The 17616-nt window shown below is 46.7% G+C and overlaps 1 protein-coding gene across 1 annotated transcript in view; it reads left to right on the top strand.

Moving 5' to 3' along the window:
- LOC129387515 (scoloptoxin SSD14-like) overlaps positions 1–17616 on the top strand; it is a 95021-nt gene that overhangs the window by 68267 nt on the left and 9138 nt on the right. Inside the window, exons 10-11 of the mRNA XM_055076486.1 lie at positions 12819–13059; positions 15409–15522. Of these exons, the coding sequence (XP_054932461.1) occupies positions 12819–13059; positions 15409–15522 (355 nt within the window). The remainder of the gene's footprint in view (positions 1–12818; positions 13060–15408; positions 15523–17616) is intronic.

Raw genomic sequence — 17616 nt, 5'->3', positions numbered from 1 at the left:
GTTTGAAAACTCCGTCAGATATGAGAAAATAAATTATCTCCTGTCTAGCAGGCTTGAAAAGCACCAATCCAGACGCTTGAAACTTATGCCTGGTGGGACACATTCTAATAAAGAATGAAAGGAGTGAATGCACTGCATACGACGACATACTCACGCCGAGCAAACATACGCGGCCGTCTAGCCTCCGACTCGTTTCGCTAAAACATTTTGATCATTTTATTCAAGCTTACCGCACGATTCTGATCGGGAGTGTTTCAATATGCATGCGACACATTGTAAATATTATTTTATCATTACTTTCATCGGTATCTTTGCTGTTGATGGGCCTAAACTGTTAAGCAATTGAAAACAGGACCACGTTATCTAGAAATAAGTAAGGCAAAGCATACCACTTAGCTTATTTTGTGGTTTTTCCCTTCTGCTTCTGGCCAAACTCAAAGCCGTCGATCGTGCGTGGAAGCTGCGTCGTTTCCCTCAGCGTCTTGTCCGCGATATCAAGAGCGCTGCCAAAATGCTGCAGGACTGCTCGGCGTGGTAGCACATGTAACACAAGCATTTGTAACGCCAGCACCGCCCCTACCTTTCCCTTTATTGCCACAGAAGGTTGTCCAAGAGCGGAACTGTTTATGACGCACGAATGGCTGGCGGTGACTGTTTCGTTCTCGTGTGCAACGAACAGACTGGACAGCTGGGTTGTCAAGAAGCAAAATCACCCACGCCTTTATTCTGCATCGTTATTTATAGTCGAAGGTGGAAAGGGTTAGTAACAATGAGGAGCAGATATATGCACGTGGCAATCGTGCATGTAGATAGCACATGCGCTTTCGTCAGATACGATAGGTCCTCTTTCGAAACAGTAATTACATGACGAAATTAATGCCGCTGGCTCGTCTGCTGGTCATAACCCAGCCGCTCTGGCTGCCGCGTCTGTCGTTGGCTGCGTCACAACGGTTGAGGCGACGGCTGTTTAGCTACCACGGCCGAGGCTGCAGTAGTAGTTTACGCCACACTTTGAAATGGGGTCTGGTTGTCGGTCATATCTTCGTCGTCTGATGAGCCCTCATATGATTCCGTCGCCACAAGATGCCGATGGTTGCGTCTCAGCACAGTATTGTTCTCTGTGCGCACATAGAAGGATCGTGGGCCGGCCGATCCGACCACCTTGGCTTTAATGGCCCATAATGTTTCATTCAAGCGTACCACGTCATCGTTGCTGAGGCTTGGTAAGGTGCGCTCATGACGACTTATCTGCCGGTATTTCTTGACGAGAGTCGCCAACATTGGATTGAAGTCCGGCAATGGTGTGCGCAGCCGCCTTCCTTGCAGCAGTTCCCCAGGAGACCGGTCATCTTCAACAGGACTCGCCCTATAATTTAACAAGCCCAGCCAAATACACTCTCCTGCAGCTTTTGTTTTCTTTAGAATACGTTTCACCACCTGTATACCCTTCTCTGGGAGCCCGTTTGATTGAGGATACTGCGGGCTTGATGTCACATGTTGGAAGTCGTAACGGTTAGCAAAAATAATAAACTCTTGGGTGCTAAACTGTGGGCCGTTGTCTGTACAAACCTCGACTGGGATGCCGTACCTCGAAAATATTTCACTCAGCCTATCGATAACAGCACTGGCTTTTGTCTCGGGTAGTAGCGCTACCTCAGGGAAATTGGACATCGAGTCGTATGCGCACAAATAATCCCTTTCTGAGTACTGAAAAAGATCGACGCCGATACGGTGCCATGGCTGCGTAGGCGTAGGTTGCATGATTAAAGGCTCCGATGGCTGCTTATAAGCATATGTCTTGCAGGTTGGACATCTTCCAATCAAGGACTGAATGTCCGAGTTTAGGTTCGGCCAATACACCATTTGCCTTGCTCTAGCTTTGCACTTTACCTGGCCCAGATGGCCTGCGTGGATCCGTTTCAATATGTCACCGCGCATGCTTGTCGGTATGACTACTTTCGTCCCTTTCAATAATATGCCATTTACTACGGACAGTTCGGCGGCCACTGGTTTCAGGGGGCCATCGATAGGTTCTCCCTTCGCAAGCTTTCTTAACACAGTGCCAAGATGTGGATCGAGAGCCGTTTCCTGTGCAAGTTTTCTAGCTGTCGTTTCACTTACGCGTGCTGATACGACCGTGATGGCATGGATCTCGATGTCACTCGTGTCTGAAGCTGCCTTGAGTCCTGGAACAGGTGATCGGGACAGCATATCAGCAAGGGCCATTTGTTTGCCAGGAATAAATACTAGCGTGTAGTCATATTTCATCAATCTCAAGAAAAATCGTTGCACTTCGTATACGCGCTCTTTCTCGCTGCAACAACATGCGAAGTGATTTCGCCCATTACAGGAGTAACAGACTTTGCCGTAAGCTGGGCAGCGTCTCATGGCATGCCTTCGGTTGCAGCGGTTGCATTTTATGTCGTGCCTGGACCCTCTAGAAGTGCTCTTGCTGGCTGTGGCAGCGTTCATATCGAGTTATTCCTTTGTTTTCTGCCAGAATTCGTTTTGGCGTGTTGATGTTTCAGCCGCCTTGCATAGGATGACAACCTTTTCCAAGGAGAGGTTTTTGTCCCTGAGCATCTTTTCTCGAAGCCTTGGCGAGTTTGTTCCAAAGACAATTTGGTCTCGTACCATATCATCTGCCACGGTCCCAAAGTTGCAGTGCTGCGCTTTGTTTCAACTCGCGTAGAGCCTGCTCAAAAGGCTCCGCCTCACCTTGACTACGAGAACGGAAAACGTATCGCTCGAGGATTTCATTCTGTTGCTCCCTGCCGTATTCTTCGAACTTGGCAATCCCGGTTTGGTAGTTTTCCTTGTTCTCTTCTCCGCTGAACACAAAATTGTTGAAAACGTCCAAGGCTTCCTCCCCCGCCACGCTCAGGAGCAGGGTCGTCTTCGCCGCTTCAGACCTTGGATTGGCTTTGCATACCACCGCTTGCGGAAAAAACTCGAACTGCTGACGAAACCGCTTCCAGTTCCTTCCGCCATCCGCTGTCAGGCATAGCGGTTCAGGTTGCCTCAGGTGCTCCATCTCGTTACTTCTCACGTTCACCAATCCCAGGTACCATTCGCTTGAGCTGGAACCCTTGCATCCTACTTCTGACACCATGTTTCGTTCACGTGTGCAACGAACAGAGTGGACAGCTGGATTCTCAAGAAGCAAAATCACCCATGCCTTTATTCTGTATCGTTATTCATAGTCGAAGGTGGAAAGGGTTAGTAATAGCGAGGGGCATGTATATGCACGTGGCAATCGTGCATGTATATAGTGACGCCAGCGGTGCGGGTGTTGGCGCGGTGCTTGTTCAACTCTGCGATGGCCGTGAGCATGTAATTGCCTACGCTAGTCGGACACTTACAAAAGCGGAGACAAACTACACCGTTACTGAACTCGAGTGCCTAGCAGTCGTATTCGCCATTCAGAAGTTCCGTCCGTATCTACATGGCCGCGCATTCACGATAGTGACTGACCATCATTCACTCTGTTGGCTGGTTGGGCTGCGTGACCCGTCTGGTCGGTTGGCCCGCTGGGCTTTGCGCCTCCAAGAGTACAGCTTTTCCGTTAACTACAAGAGCGGGCGCTGTCACACGGATGCTGATTGCCTATCCCGTCCCCCTTCGCCTCACACTAAAGCTGAGGATGATGACTTCGATGACTACCTAGTTTCCATCTCTTCCGACTTTCCAGACCTGCGTACCTTCGAGAGCGAGCAACGTTACGACCCTACCTTGAAATCCCTACGGGCAGCTGCACGTGAGCCAGCAGGAACAACACCGTTTACTTTTCGTAATGGTTTGCTGTACAAAAAAAATTACTCGGCGGATGGTCACCCATTGCTTCTAGTTGTGCCCGAAAATCTGCGCCCTGCTGTCCTTCGTTCCATGCATGACGATATCACGTCCGGGCACCATGGATTTGCACGCACACTACACCGACTTAGACAGAGATTTTTCTGGCCCAAGCTCTGGAAGACAACGAAACAGTATGTCGCCAGCTGTACTGTTTGCCAGCGCCACAAGCAAACGACGACGGCCCCAGCAGGCTGTTTACAACCAGTTAGGCCACCGACGCTACCCTTTGAAAAAGTCGGCATCGACTTGCTTGGCCCGCTGCCAAAGACGTCAGCTGGCTACCGCTGGATTATTGTATGCGTAGACTATCTTACTCGCTACACGGAAACGGCGGCACTTCCATCCGCCACTGCAGCAGATGTCTCTTCATTTTTGTTGCACCACGTCATACTCCGTCACGGCGCTCCCCGGGTTGTCATCAGTGACCGTGGACGGCAATTCACCGCCGACGTCGTTGAAGAACTTTTACGGCTTTGTGGTTCAGCATATCGGCATTCCACTCCTTACCACCTGCTAACCAATGGCCTCTCGGAGCGGACGAATCTAACCCTTACCAACATGTTATCAATGTATGTCGCTGCTGACCACAAGAATTGGGACGCCGTCTTACCTTTTGTAACGTACGCGTACAATAGTGCCAAGCACAAAGTTACTGGATATGCGCCGTTCTTTTTGCTGTACGCACGCGCTCCCCAGAGCTTTCTGGACACTATTCTACCTTTATCGTGCCAAGACCTTTCCATCGCCCAAACTCTGTGTCGTGCTGAGGAAGCACGTCGACTGGCGCATCTTAGGACGTTGTCCTCACAAGGCAACAGCAAGATTCGCTATGATGCGCGGCATATCCCCGTCAGCTTTACTTCCGGTCATTATGTTTGGTTGTGGACACCTGTTCGCAAAAAGGGATTGTACCGCAAGTTTCTCGCCACTTACACGGGACCATTCGTTATACTCAGCCGCTTGAGTGATGTGAACTATGTCGTCGCCAAAGTGACGGCGAGTAATCGGCGTTCACGTGCGACGCAAGTTGTTCACGTGGCCAGACTCAAGCAGTACAATCACAGGTCCCTTTACCTCGCTCAGCGAGCTTCGTCTGCCCCCGGGGAAAATGCCGCAGCAATGCGCGACTGAGGCAGAGAAAGAAGAAGTAGGATGTGCGCGCGTGATCTCGGGGTAAGCTGCGCCGGCTGGACCTAGCCTGTAGTTTCCATCTCGGATCTCGTTTCACCCTGTAAATAAACATCATTCGTAACAATAGCACATGCGCTTTCATCCGATACGATACAGTGACCATTTATGGAGTCAGAAGATCAGCTACTTACACGGTTTATCCCCTTTCATGCCATCACCGGAGTCGTTCTGGCCTCTGTAGTCGCTTATCGCGAATAATTTTTTCTCGCCAGTTTCTAAAGTTTACTGGGACTTAAGCCCAACCATGATGAACTTTGCCTCCAGCTTAGGCCTTTTATACTGAAATTCTTCTTACGCAACACCTTGCTGTACAGAACTTGTGGTAGGCATTTTTCGTGCACAGCTTTGATATGAGTGATCATGGGCGCACCAGATGAACAAGCGTTGCGCATTGGTGGCCCACGGAAACCTTTTAAACCGGTGCTCTTCTTCCGAACCCTCCCAGACTTTCTGGCGATGGACGCGCTGCTGTCTCGGCGACTAGCTCACGCGCAGGGCAGCACTAGCATCTTTAGTACTCTTAAGATGTGTCCAGGCTGCTTTGCCTTGTTTTCTACAGAATTACGCAGGGATAAAATAAATGATATCTAAATGTTTTCATTGCAGCAATTACACATCACGAAGAACAGGACTGATTGCCTTAAGCATACTTTTCTGTGCCTGCTTTCTTAGGGTCCTGGGCATCCGCTTGCTTGTCTTTCGCCGAGTACACTCCTAAGCGAAATCAGGCCCTTTGGATCATACCTTGCCATGCAACAATGATCGTCATCTCTCTTGTCCATATTTCCTTTCTTTAACGCTGCGAATCCGGTACTTCCAAGTCATGAACGGCATGCGCGTTATCAGCAAGAGAGAGCATTCTCGACAATATAGTAGCAAGCACCGCGTTTTCAAGAAAGAAAACGCAACCAAGACAGATGAAGATTATTGTTGTGTGGCAAGATACGACCCAAAGGTTGCACATTTGTTTAACAGGGTAAAATGCAGTTTATATTATCTCCATAATGAGCCCACTCTAGTCGGCGCTACAACCCTGGATACTGTGCCGTAGCAAAAGGGGCCGATCCCAGAGACAGCATGACGCGCAGTCACGTGGGTCACGTGGCAGGAGCTTCCGTGCTTGCCGTGTTCATTGGAAGCTAGCGAAAAATCCGCTCCTCAGATTCCAACGTGACGGTTATATCTTGATATAAGTTTTCTGAGTGTGAAGTATAGGAGAGACGGGATGGGGTATGGGCGTGGTTGTGAATATATATATATATATATATATATATATATATATATTCAACCTCGCTCTAACGAAACCCGAGTTTACGAAGTTCCCGATATAACGAATAAATTTCCATTCCCCGGCAAGTACGGATCAGTGTTGTCATCAACCTGAATCAACAATACTAGCTTGCATTAAACCCGATTTAACGAAGCTTTTCCACAAATAAATGGGTAAAAAAAAGCTGTGATTTCTTTATATTTTGAAGTAGGCGGGCTTCTCTTCGAGCGTTCGCTCTAACGCTACCGCGTTAAAACATCTAGGCGCTCTAATCACGGCCCCAGCTTTATTTTGACGAAACTGCACGCCGCGCCCAGGCAGGGATTTTCCAGACGTTTTACACGCGCAGGCGTGGGTTAGCGACAAATATAATGCTGCCGTACCTTTTCGTTGTCGCTACGTTAACAGTTTTAGACGTTGAAGTGTGCGTGCGTGCGTGCGTGCGTGCGCGCGTGTGTGTGTGTGTGTGTGTGTGTGTGTGTGTGTGTGTGTGTGTGTGTGTGTGCGTTGTGTGTGTGTGTGTGTGAAGAAATCTACGTTGCAAAACACCACAAATGCACTTTCTACGTTTCGGTCGGGGAAAAGGCCGTTTCGCGCGCTCTGAGAGCCGAAATTAGTCGCTCCACAGTCCCGCGCGTAATCACATTTTTCAAGATACAAAAGATGATATGGTTTGTACAGAGAACTCGCTTCTATTTGCAAATTGTGATGAGCCCACTGAAATTACGTGTTCAAAAGTTATTTATTGCGTGAAGAAATCTACGTTGCAAAACGCCACAAATGCACTTTCTACGTTTCGGTCGGGGAAAAGGCCGTTTCGCGCGCTCTGAGAGCCGAAATTAGTCGCTCCACAGTCCCGCGCGTAATCACATTTTTCAAGATACAAAAGATGATATGGTTTGTACAGAGAACTCGCTTCTATTTGCAAATTGTGATGAGCCCACTGAAATTACGTGTTCAAAAGTTATTTATTGCGTGAAGAAATCTACGTTGCAAAACGCCACAAATGCACTTTCTACGTTTCGGTCGGGGAAAAGGCCGTTTCGCGCGCTCTCAGAGCCGAAATTAGTCGCTCCATAATACCGCGCGTAATCACATTTTTCAAGATACAAAAGATGATATGGTTTGTATAGAGAACTCGCTTCTATTTGCAAATTGTGATGAGCCCACTGAAATTACATGTTCGAAAGTTATATATTGCGTTTTTGTTAATTAGCGACAAATTAGTGCCTATTGCCCACTGGTCGCCACTCCTGACGGCATGCCTCCGAACGAACCGTACTTTTATTTCAAAACGGTTATTTTTTTCAAATGCTCCCTAAAGGGTTCATAGATATAATTCAGCAGATTCATAAGGCTGCCTACACGTGGGAATGGGAAAGCATTATACCGTTTTTAGACCTACGAGCGTCGTGAACGCGCTCATGAACGCACGCACTAGGCACAGGTTTAGTCATCCAGAACCGTAGAGCCGCCCGGGGCACCGGCAAAGCGTGCTCGACTCACACCACGGACACCCGGGCTCGATTACCACCCAGGCTGAAATGTACAAATTTTCTCTTCAGACACATTGGGTTACTTTGTTTACCGGGACCTCCCTGAGAAGTTTGGCATCAGTCTGAGGATTATTTACGTGTTCTTACTCTTCGGGCCACCAGCCATTTTCGGCACCATCATTTGGTCACGTCGACGAATTTTCGCGTAATGGGGCAAATAATGATTGCCCACTAAAGCTACCTATATAAGACTGCAGCTGACGGGGCGGTCTGTTCCCGATCTTCGTCAGCTGATCCTCGTAGAGGCAGGATGCGCGTCGAGTAAGGTCCTGAACAACACTTTGCAATTCTGACGTAATGGTTCTGCGGAAACTCGCAAGGTGGAGAGAGGTAATTAATAATGGGAAAATCAGACATCCACCCGTTAGCAGCAAGTGGTACAAAGGGAACCCATGCGGGTTCCTTAGCACTTCTTTGATTTTCCCGTTAATAATTGAGACTTTGCAATTTGGCGAACACGGTTAAAATCATAGATCGGAGGCCTCAAAGACGTGCGACGAAATACAAACACATCGCTCGCATTTACCTCTAAATCGCCACTGAATTTTTTTGCTGTTGGCTTCGGGCTACACTTCAGACATTCGTGTTCAGCTCCCGAACGGAAGGTACAGTCGTTCGAACCAGTTTAAACCGGTTCACAGAGTTCATAGCGCTTCGCTAAAGAACCATCGCAGACGTATGCCAATCTGAGCAACTGGCGCATCAGAGACATGTAAGCTGTATAAGCGAGACTGCGCGTCCATCGTAGGAAGTTCTAGAGATCTGTTTGCCGGGTCTTCTTGGTGATCATTCATCACCAATGCCCTGGTGGCTATAGTGTTAGTCTGCTGAGCACGAGGTCGCGGGATCGAATCCCGGCCACGGCGGCCGCATTTCAATGGGGGCGAAATGCGAAAACACCCGTGTACTTAGATTTAGGTGCCTGTTAATGAACCCCAGGTGGTCAAAATTTGCGGAGTCCTCCACTACGGCATACCTCATAACCAGAAAGTGGTTTTGGCACGTAAAACCCCATAATTTAGTAATCACCGATGCCCTGGTCATACGGCCGCTTCGAGGCTTCCACGCAAGCTGTGTTGCAGGATAACGCCATGAGCTTTTCACCGGCGCAGCGGTACAAACTCTGAGCATGTAAAAACGTGACATGGCAAAAAAAGTTACGGACTACCTGGCTACAGAAAAAGCGCATGAAGTTGTCTGTTCGTGTGAGTTATCCGCAAGGTAACTTTTGTAATAACTGATATTGCATTTCAAAGCAAAATTTCAGGAATATGACGCAGGTTGCTTCGCTGGCTGTTCACTGACATTTGGTACCAATCACGTCACGACACAGGGTCGTTGCAAGAAAAAAGTTTGCGTAAGTTCGTTTAACAGTTTCGGAGTAAAATAATATGAACAGTCCTCCGCAGGAATGCGTAGGTTATTTGAACACGCTCAGAGCTGAGGTTGTGTATGTTAGTGAGACAGAATTGGTAAAGGACTTCAAGACTTTGGACGTAATCTACACAGCTTATGTATCGTGGCACAGTAATATGAACGTCTATGAATAACTGGACTATTTTATTAACAGAAATATTGTTTCGCCAAAAGTAGCTTAATGCTGACGAGAGCTTCTTGGGCTTGTTGCTACATTGCGACAGAGCAAAAGCACGAGAACTAGACACGGACGGACGGAGGAGGCAAGACACACAAGCGCTAAGTTTCAACAAATGTCTATTTGAAGCAGGACAGAAAATATATGCGTATTAATTCACAGGAATTGCGCATATGAAACAGCCATGGCTTTAAAAGTTGTCTAATATGAGACCAAAGAAAGGAAAGTTTTTTCCCAATCATCTCACAGATGACGAGCTGACGCATGCTGTGCCCAGTTGTTCAGTTCTGTCTGCTGACGTGCATGATGGTTTTTTTTTTTTACCGGAACGCATTTCTAGACTTCGCGCATTTACTATCAGCATAAATGCAAACGCAAACAATTCTGACACCACCAATAACACGTATAATGTATACAATACAATACAATACAATACAATACAATACAATACAATACAATACAATGCAATCTTTATTGTGCATAAAGAAAACGAGGTACATATAGCAGGCCTACCAAAGCCTCAGAGGGCTTGACTGGCAGTGCCTGACAGTCAGGTCACAGAAAATTGCGCAGGGTTAATAGCGGAGTTAGCTATTAGTGGGTCGGAGCAAAATGTTGAACATTTATACAAAATGTTACATTAAACATTGACAATTCTAAGTAGTTCTTAATCCCACGTCTTGTGTTTGCTTCTAGCACAGGCGTTGGCAATTTAATAAATATGGCTGGAACATAGTATTGCCGCGTTCTCCTTCCGTACTTTGTCGCAGTCCTGGGGATGACGTAGGGTTCCTTCGGTCTTAAGGAGCGGACAGGCGTATATCGTGTTTTAAAATAATTATTTCAGAAGTGTTTAATTACAACACTTTCGACATTCAGGGAAGTGAAGCTTGGCAAATTCAACAACCTAAAGACATCTGCATCTTGCTTTGGACACAAATCGTAAGTCACTGTTGACAGCAGTGAACGTAAAGTTGAATTAATTCTTGATCTCCACCTAAGAGCACAATGGCCATGTACAAGTCAAGCCATAACGTAGCACACTGTAGACTAAAGCATGAACAATAATTTTTCGAACGGAGATTGGCATAAGACATCGTATATTGTGTAATACACAGGAGACCGCGCGCAGCCTTTTACAGACGTGGGATAATTGCGAGTTCCATAAAAGATCACTGTCCAAAAGCAATCCAAGATACTTAACAGAACATGCATTTTTAACAGGTTGACATGTACATTCATAACAGTCCGATGTGTGTAAGAATGATGTCGTAGGCAGGATTTTTTTCATAGGGTTATGGAAGCAGACAAGTCGCGTTTTAGAAGGGTTGATGCTTATTAAATTAGCCGCAAACCAGTCCATAGCTTCAGTTGCCTCATTCTGTAAGGAGCTGATTGCATCAGAGTAATTAGTTGTCCTGGATACAAGAACAGTATCATCGGCGTATTACTTACTACACTGGACAAATCATTGACATAAACGTCAAAAAGCAGGGGGCTTAATATTGAGCCCTGAGGGACTCCAGAATGAATACTGGTAAAAACACTTGAACTATTTCCCACCTTTACACATTGTCGTCTATCCTGCAGACAGTTAGTTAATAAATTCAAGAATGATCCACGAAGGCCTAGAAGAGACAGTTTCTGTAACAAAATGTCACGACAAACACTGTCAAATGCTTTAGAGGCATCCATAAAGAGGGCACATGCTACCCGGTTACGGTCTAGTGTTAAGTTTAAAAGATCAGAGAAAGCTTCTAACAGTGTTTGTCAACCCTTCCCCTGTACAAATCCATACTGATGTGATGATAATACACTATGCTTATCTAGAAACTGTGTAACCGTAAGAGCCACATGTATTTCTAATATTTCAGCTATACAGGGAATTATCGAAATAGGTCTGTAATTTTCAATACTATTACGTGCACCATGCTTATGAAGCGGAATTACAATTGCGGTTTTCATATGAACTGGAATCACACCACCATCCAAAACAAAGTTTAAAAGAGATAGCAATACACGTTTAATGGCGTCAAAATTTCTCTGGAGTTCACTGACAGAGATTTTGTTGAAGCCAGGTGATTTGTTCGTTTTAGGATTGAAGACAATGGACCTTAATTCTTCAAGCGATAGTAAAGGAAGATATGCGGAATCTAGCAAGCTATCTGTTAAAGTACACATCGATGGTCACCGTGTTCTCGATCCAGAGACACTTGAAAAGAACTGATTAAATAAGATTGCCAAAGTTTCGTCGTCTGCAGAAAAATAAGATGAACGGCGCTGTTTAGGCGTTGAAATGTTGCCGCCTCTAAGATTATAGATTAGGGACCATGATTACTTTATGTCAGATCGAGCTTCTTGAAGTTTTTTTCTAAAATAAACGCGCTTCGCAAGTCTGATCATTGCATCACCTTGTTTCTGGCACATATATATATTAAGCACGTGTCATTGCAGTTCGACGACCGCTTGGCCTTAGTCCACAACAAGTCTCTTTCCTTTATAGCTGCTAGGATTTCGCCTGTCATTCATTTCTGGCTCAGGTTACGTTGCCTGATTTTGACAACGCGTGTTGCCGCCTGCCTAAAAGCATCAAACGCAGCTACAAATTCGCAGTAATTTTCTTCCGGTGAAACAAACATAAAACACAAGCCTGGCCTCATCATGAGTCTTAAGGCCTACAAGTGCATAATTTATCAGCGGAAATTTCACGCTTGCACGATTGTGGTTCTCCCGCGGTCGGCACGAAGGTCAGCAGAAAAGAAGAAAAAAAAAAGATGCCGATTTGCGCTCGCCCCCTCTGACCACAAGTGGCCCTTTACAAATAGACATTGCACCATCGGACGCTCAACAGCTGTATGATACTTTAAATATGTAACCTTTCTAATGCGTGAACAGAGTTCACACGCTTTATTTTAATATCGTTGTATAGTGGTAAGAAGGCGTTACTCAATCATTCATGTACCGCGCACATAGATCGCGGCGTTGTAGCGCAACGATTGACCCAATGGGAGCTAAGTTCAGTCTTGCGCGCAGCCTTCAGAAAGGCGCAGCTCAGCACTGCGTTTGTTCATCCAAGCAGGAGTGGTCTCATTTGAGGAAGCTCACTGTGCCATAATAGGAATAATTCGTCAAACTCGAAGCGTTGTTTATCAAGAGTTGTAAGGCTTTCAAATGAGCAATCCGTCACAATCCGTCGCAGTGAAATTCACGCTTGCAAGGCTATGTTCCGGGATACACTCACATGATATATTCTTTCTGTGCAAAAAAAAAAAAAAAAAGAAAAACGACTATCATGGTTGTATTTAAAAGCGTCCTTTTCTTGTTGTATTGTCTTTACTTCTTTCTCCGGCAGTTTCGGTAGCCAAGTGGTGCCCGCCGGCGCTGGCTTCGTCCTGAACGACCAGATGGACGACTTCTCAACACCGGGGCTAATCAACGCTTACGGCATAAGCCCTTCGCGCGTGAACTTCATCGCGCCAAAAAAAATTCCTCAGTCCTCGATGGTGCCCACCATCATCCTCGACAAGGACAGAAATCCAGAAATGTGCGTCGGTGGCTCCGGAGGGTCCCGCATCACCAGCGGCGTGGGCTTGGTAAGCAGCCAAGTATAATACTACATGTGTGTAATCTAACTAGATGATGATGATGAGATGAAATGTAAATCGTCCTGGCTGGCTATAAGAATGCTCTTTGTGAGTACACTGAGCGAAGGAAAGAGAGATGACCTTGCGTCCACCCTTTCCCGGAAAGTATGTCTAAGAGCGCACCGGTACCACATCCACTCACAGCATTCGTACATATTTTGCGCATTTTTGGGCAGCTGGAGCTGCAGCTGTGCGGCCGATATCCACGCAGGGTGCAGTTAACGTACCAGTATATTCCACGATAACCCTGGCTTTCCAAGGGGACTGTGGTCGCGCAAAACGATCACTTCACTTCTTCGCTTCGTTCAGCATTTATATTGATCACGTAGATGCGACAAAAAAATTTTTATCGTGAGCAGGAAAAGGTGCTAAGCAACAGCTTTACAGGATGCTTGCCTCGAGTAAGTAGGCAGTGCAATAAGCAACCGCACAATGACTAAAACAATTCCAGACGATCACAGACCTTAGACTGCACATGACAAAATGTTAATATACACATCGAGCGATCCTGGACAAGATCGCGCCGCCCATACTTTTCCCGTGTAAACCTCGATGAACAATGTTCCAAGCTTTGTGCACCTCTGCTCACACTTCCGAAGGTTAGAGCGCAATTTTGAGGACGTTGCACGGCCTCTCACCCAGCTTCATAAGAAAAAAAAGCGCTGCTTTTTTTTCTTTTTGAACTCTCGTTAAGCTACTGCGTTATCGGAGCTTACTGTGTGGTTTACTTGGCCACCCCTTCTTGTCGACTCTGATGTGTCCGCTCCAATGGAAGTTCACAACGATGCCAATGGCTTTGGAATCGGTCCTATTCCAGCTGTGTGCCAGGACGGATGCGACCGCGTTATTGCGTACGCTAGCCGTCTTCTTTTACCTTTGAAGCGGAATTACTCCGCTACCGAACGCAAAAGCTTTGATTTCGCTTGGGCAGTGTATTCGTCCATTCACAGTTTGGTTCGGCCATTCACATTCATCACTGACGACCACGCCTGCTGCTGGCTGTCTTCCCTAAAATATAATAGTGGGTGACTCCGTCAGTGGGTTCTGTGCTTGTGAGGGTGCTCTTACACAGTCGTGTACTAGACCGGCCGGTTACATGAAGACAACTGCTTGTTGCGCCATTCAGCGCCCTTTCACAGAGCGGCGAGCGTATTTCTGTCATCTCGCTCAGAGAATAGATTGTAGAACTTACTAGCAAAACCTCAGCCTCACTTCTTGGACATCTCACCATTTTCTGAGTACGTTTGTGCTCAAGAATGGTGTTTTCTACGGTTACAACATGCATCCTGGCGGGCTTAACCAGTTCCTGGTCACTCCCGCTCACCTGCGCGGTAGTGCCCACGTACAGATACGTGAGGTTCCTATCGTTGGCCATCTTCGCCTCTTTCCGACCTGCAACATTGATCCACATGAGTTACTTCGGCCACGGTCCTTATTGTCTCGTTTGCCATTGAGCTGCTACCTTTAACTCCCTGCCAGTGTCGCAAATAGAGAAAACTACCAGTACTCTCAGCAGGCTGCCGTCAACTCCTGAGGTACTTATAATCCGAGTCATTCCTTAGGCATTGTCTTTATCTCCTTGGCAATTTCCCTGAGTCGGCGGATTGCAATGAATGGGTACTACGCGATCACAGATGCTCTTCCTAACAGCTCTACAATGGAAGTCGTCCTCGACGAAGAATTTGCTACTCTTCTGTCGGCAATGCTATGTCATGCCGATAACGCGCATGCCGTTCGTTACTGGGAAGTACCGGGCTCGCAGTGTTAAAGAAGGGAAATGCGGACAAGACAGATGGCGTTTATTGTTGTGCGGCAAGATACGACTCAAAGGGTGCAAATTTTTCTTAGCGTGTAGAGTGTGGGCTTGTAGATAACAAAATATGTCTCTCCTCAGCCCGTCAAAATATTTCCAGGGCTGTTACGTGCTCTTCGAACGAATTGTAGTATCTTAGATCTACGCTCATGCTGATTTGTATCGCTTCGACATGTCGTAATTTCTTGATCATTAAGTATTGTCGTCACCCATTATTTGGTCATGCTTGTCGTACTTTTCTTGCGCGCTCGGGGTAACCATTGAATTAGTTGTTTGAGCTTCCTTTAAGCAGTAATTCATTTACTGTGTTATTATTGGTCCGCGTGAAGGTCTTATTTGAACAGCTTTACTGTGATACATTTAGAGATACGGAATATATCCATCAGAAAACCTCAAATGAGACATACATACCTATGTAATTATGATATAGGAACACAGATGCTTCCTATGTGTTTCAAGATAAGCTTCATTTCTATGCTTAATAGGTTGCAATGCGCACACTCTGGCAAGGGAAGAACATCAAGCAAGCCATCGATGAGCCAAGAGTTCACCACCAATTGCTGCCAGCCGACCTGGAGGTGGAAGAAGCGTTTCCTCAGGTAGGCGCACCATTCAAATATATATATATATATATATATATATATATATATATATATATATATATATATATATATATATATATATATATATATATATAATGTGTGTCATATCAAGCACATTATCGCGGCTGATCTATAAAGAGAGGAGGGAACCTGGACCAGGTGGCGCTACCTTGGCTTCGGGGACATTTGCATGTCACTCAAAAATAAAGCAAGCACTGTGACCGCACGTAGATGCCACGGTGGTTTTGTCTTGACGCCCTTTTGTGAGCTCGCACATTTGAACAGAACATAAAGTGACACGACGATGATGCTGCTGATGATGATGATAGAATGGTATTGGCGCAAGGGCCAGTTATGGACAAAGAGTGTCAAGGTCATGGTAATGGGTTGTCAATGTGACATGGATTGTAGGTATGATATGGCTGTAAAACTGCGGAAAATAAACATTTATGCAAGATATGACCACAGATACAGTGAGGTAGGTAGTGATCATAAAATATTCTGCGAAGTGATGACAACAGGGTGTGGATTTGGGTGAGTTAAAGAAGTGATGTCTAGTTACAGAAAACTAAATCTTGCTGCGTTCGCGACAGAGCATTGAAAGATAAGTCCAGGAGGGAAACTGTATACTTGGCACATGCAGTGTCGTGCTTGCAGGCTCGACACTACTTGTAGATTCGATACTCTGAGAAAAAAGGTTAGTTTCGCCACGGTCGGAAAGTTTGTTAACCCCTAGCATAACGGACAGGAAATTGAGCTGCTGTACCGGAGGAACCATATTCCAAACAAACTGGTGTACTAATTTGAGTCACTGAGCATGTGAAGCTGGGTATGTGTCGCTTTTCAATGGGCCTCTTTAACGCCAATGTGTCACGGGGTATGTGCTGCTTTCCAATCAGTCTCTTTAACGCCAGTTTGGCCCACCGTGGTTCCTTAGTAGCTATGGTATTGGGCTGCTAAGCAAGAGGTCGCGGCATCAAATCCCGGCCACGGCAGCCGCATTTCGACGTGGGCGAAATGCAAAAACATCCATGTACTTAGGTTTAGGCGCACGTTAAAGAATCCCTGGTGGTCCAAATTATTCCGGAGTCCCCCACTACTGCGTGGTTCTCGCACGTAAAACCCCATGTTTTTTTTTCTTAATCGAGCCAACGCGTGGCGCACACCAGAGAACAGGCTTATTTGCTTCACCTGTGAAATTGCTGGTCACGTTATACATTTCTTCGTCGTAACATGTCGGCTAACCATGGCGTCTTCGACCGGTTTCGCTACGCGCCGCAACATGCCGCCGAGATTCGTGGCCGAGATGCCGCCGACTCGTCGCCGAGACCCTTCAAACTCGACCGCCACTCAGACAATCGCCGTTCTCCTTCTCGACGTGGACAGTCGCTGTCACCTATGCGCAGTCGGCCACCTACTGCGGAGGGAAACTGGTCAGCGCAGTTTCCGAGGCAAGAACCGCAAGTTCATCCAACTGCCTAAGACCTCAGTTCTCACCGCGGAATGTCACTGGCATCCAGGTTGAGAAAGCAACTGCACAAGCTCTTGTCGGTACCGGGGCCACCGTTTCCGTCAGCCACGAAAATCTTTTTCGTAAGCTGAAAAAATTCACTACCTCCCTCTCTGGCATTGCACTCTGCACTGCTAGCGCGCAGCGCATTATTTTTACAGCTGTATGCACCGGCCGTGTAGTCAATCAAAATGTTTCGTACATCATCGAGCTTTTTGTGTTGCCTTCCTGTTCTCAAGGTTTCACCCCCTCGGATGGTGCTTCCTGTCACCTCACAGTGCCACTGTTGATTGCTCTCGCGCGCAACTGGCCTTTTCGCCGCTATGTGACTCACCATCGCTCGGTGCCGACCTCAGTGTTCACAAAGTCTTCGTTGATGCTGATACTGATCTACCTCCGGAGGCGTTTGTGCTTGCGACCCCGTCGTGTGCTGCTGTGCCAAACTGTGGCGTTTACGCCATCTGTCATGATTGCTCACGGCAAGGGCCTATTTCTCCCGTCCGCCGTCCTCACAGTTACGTCTGAAGCCCCTTTGATGCCCATATGTAATCCGTACCGGTATCCATTGACCATACTGCGTG

Source organism: Dermacentor andersoni, chromosome 2 (genome assembly GCF_023375885.2).
Source record: "Dermacentor andersoni chromosome 2, qqDerAnde1_hic_scaffold, whole genome shotgun sequence".
Taxonomy (NCBI): Eukaryota; Metazoa; Arthropoda; class Arachnida; order Ixodida; family Ixodidae; genus Dermacentor; species Dermacentor andersoni.
This window is presented reverse-complemented; position numbering and strand designations above follow the sequence as displayed.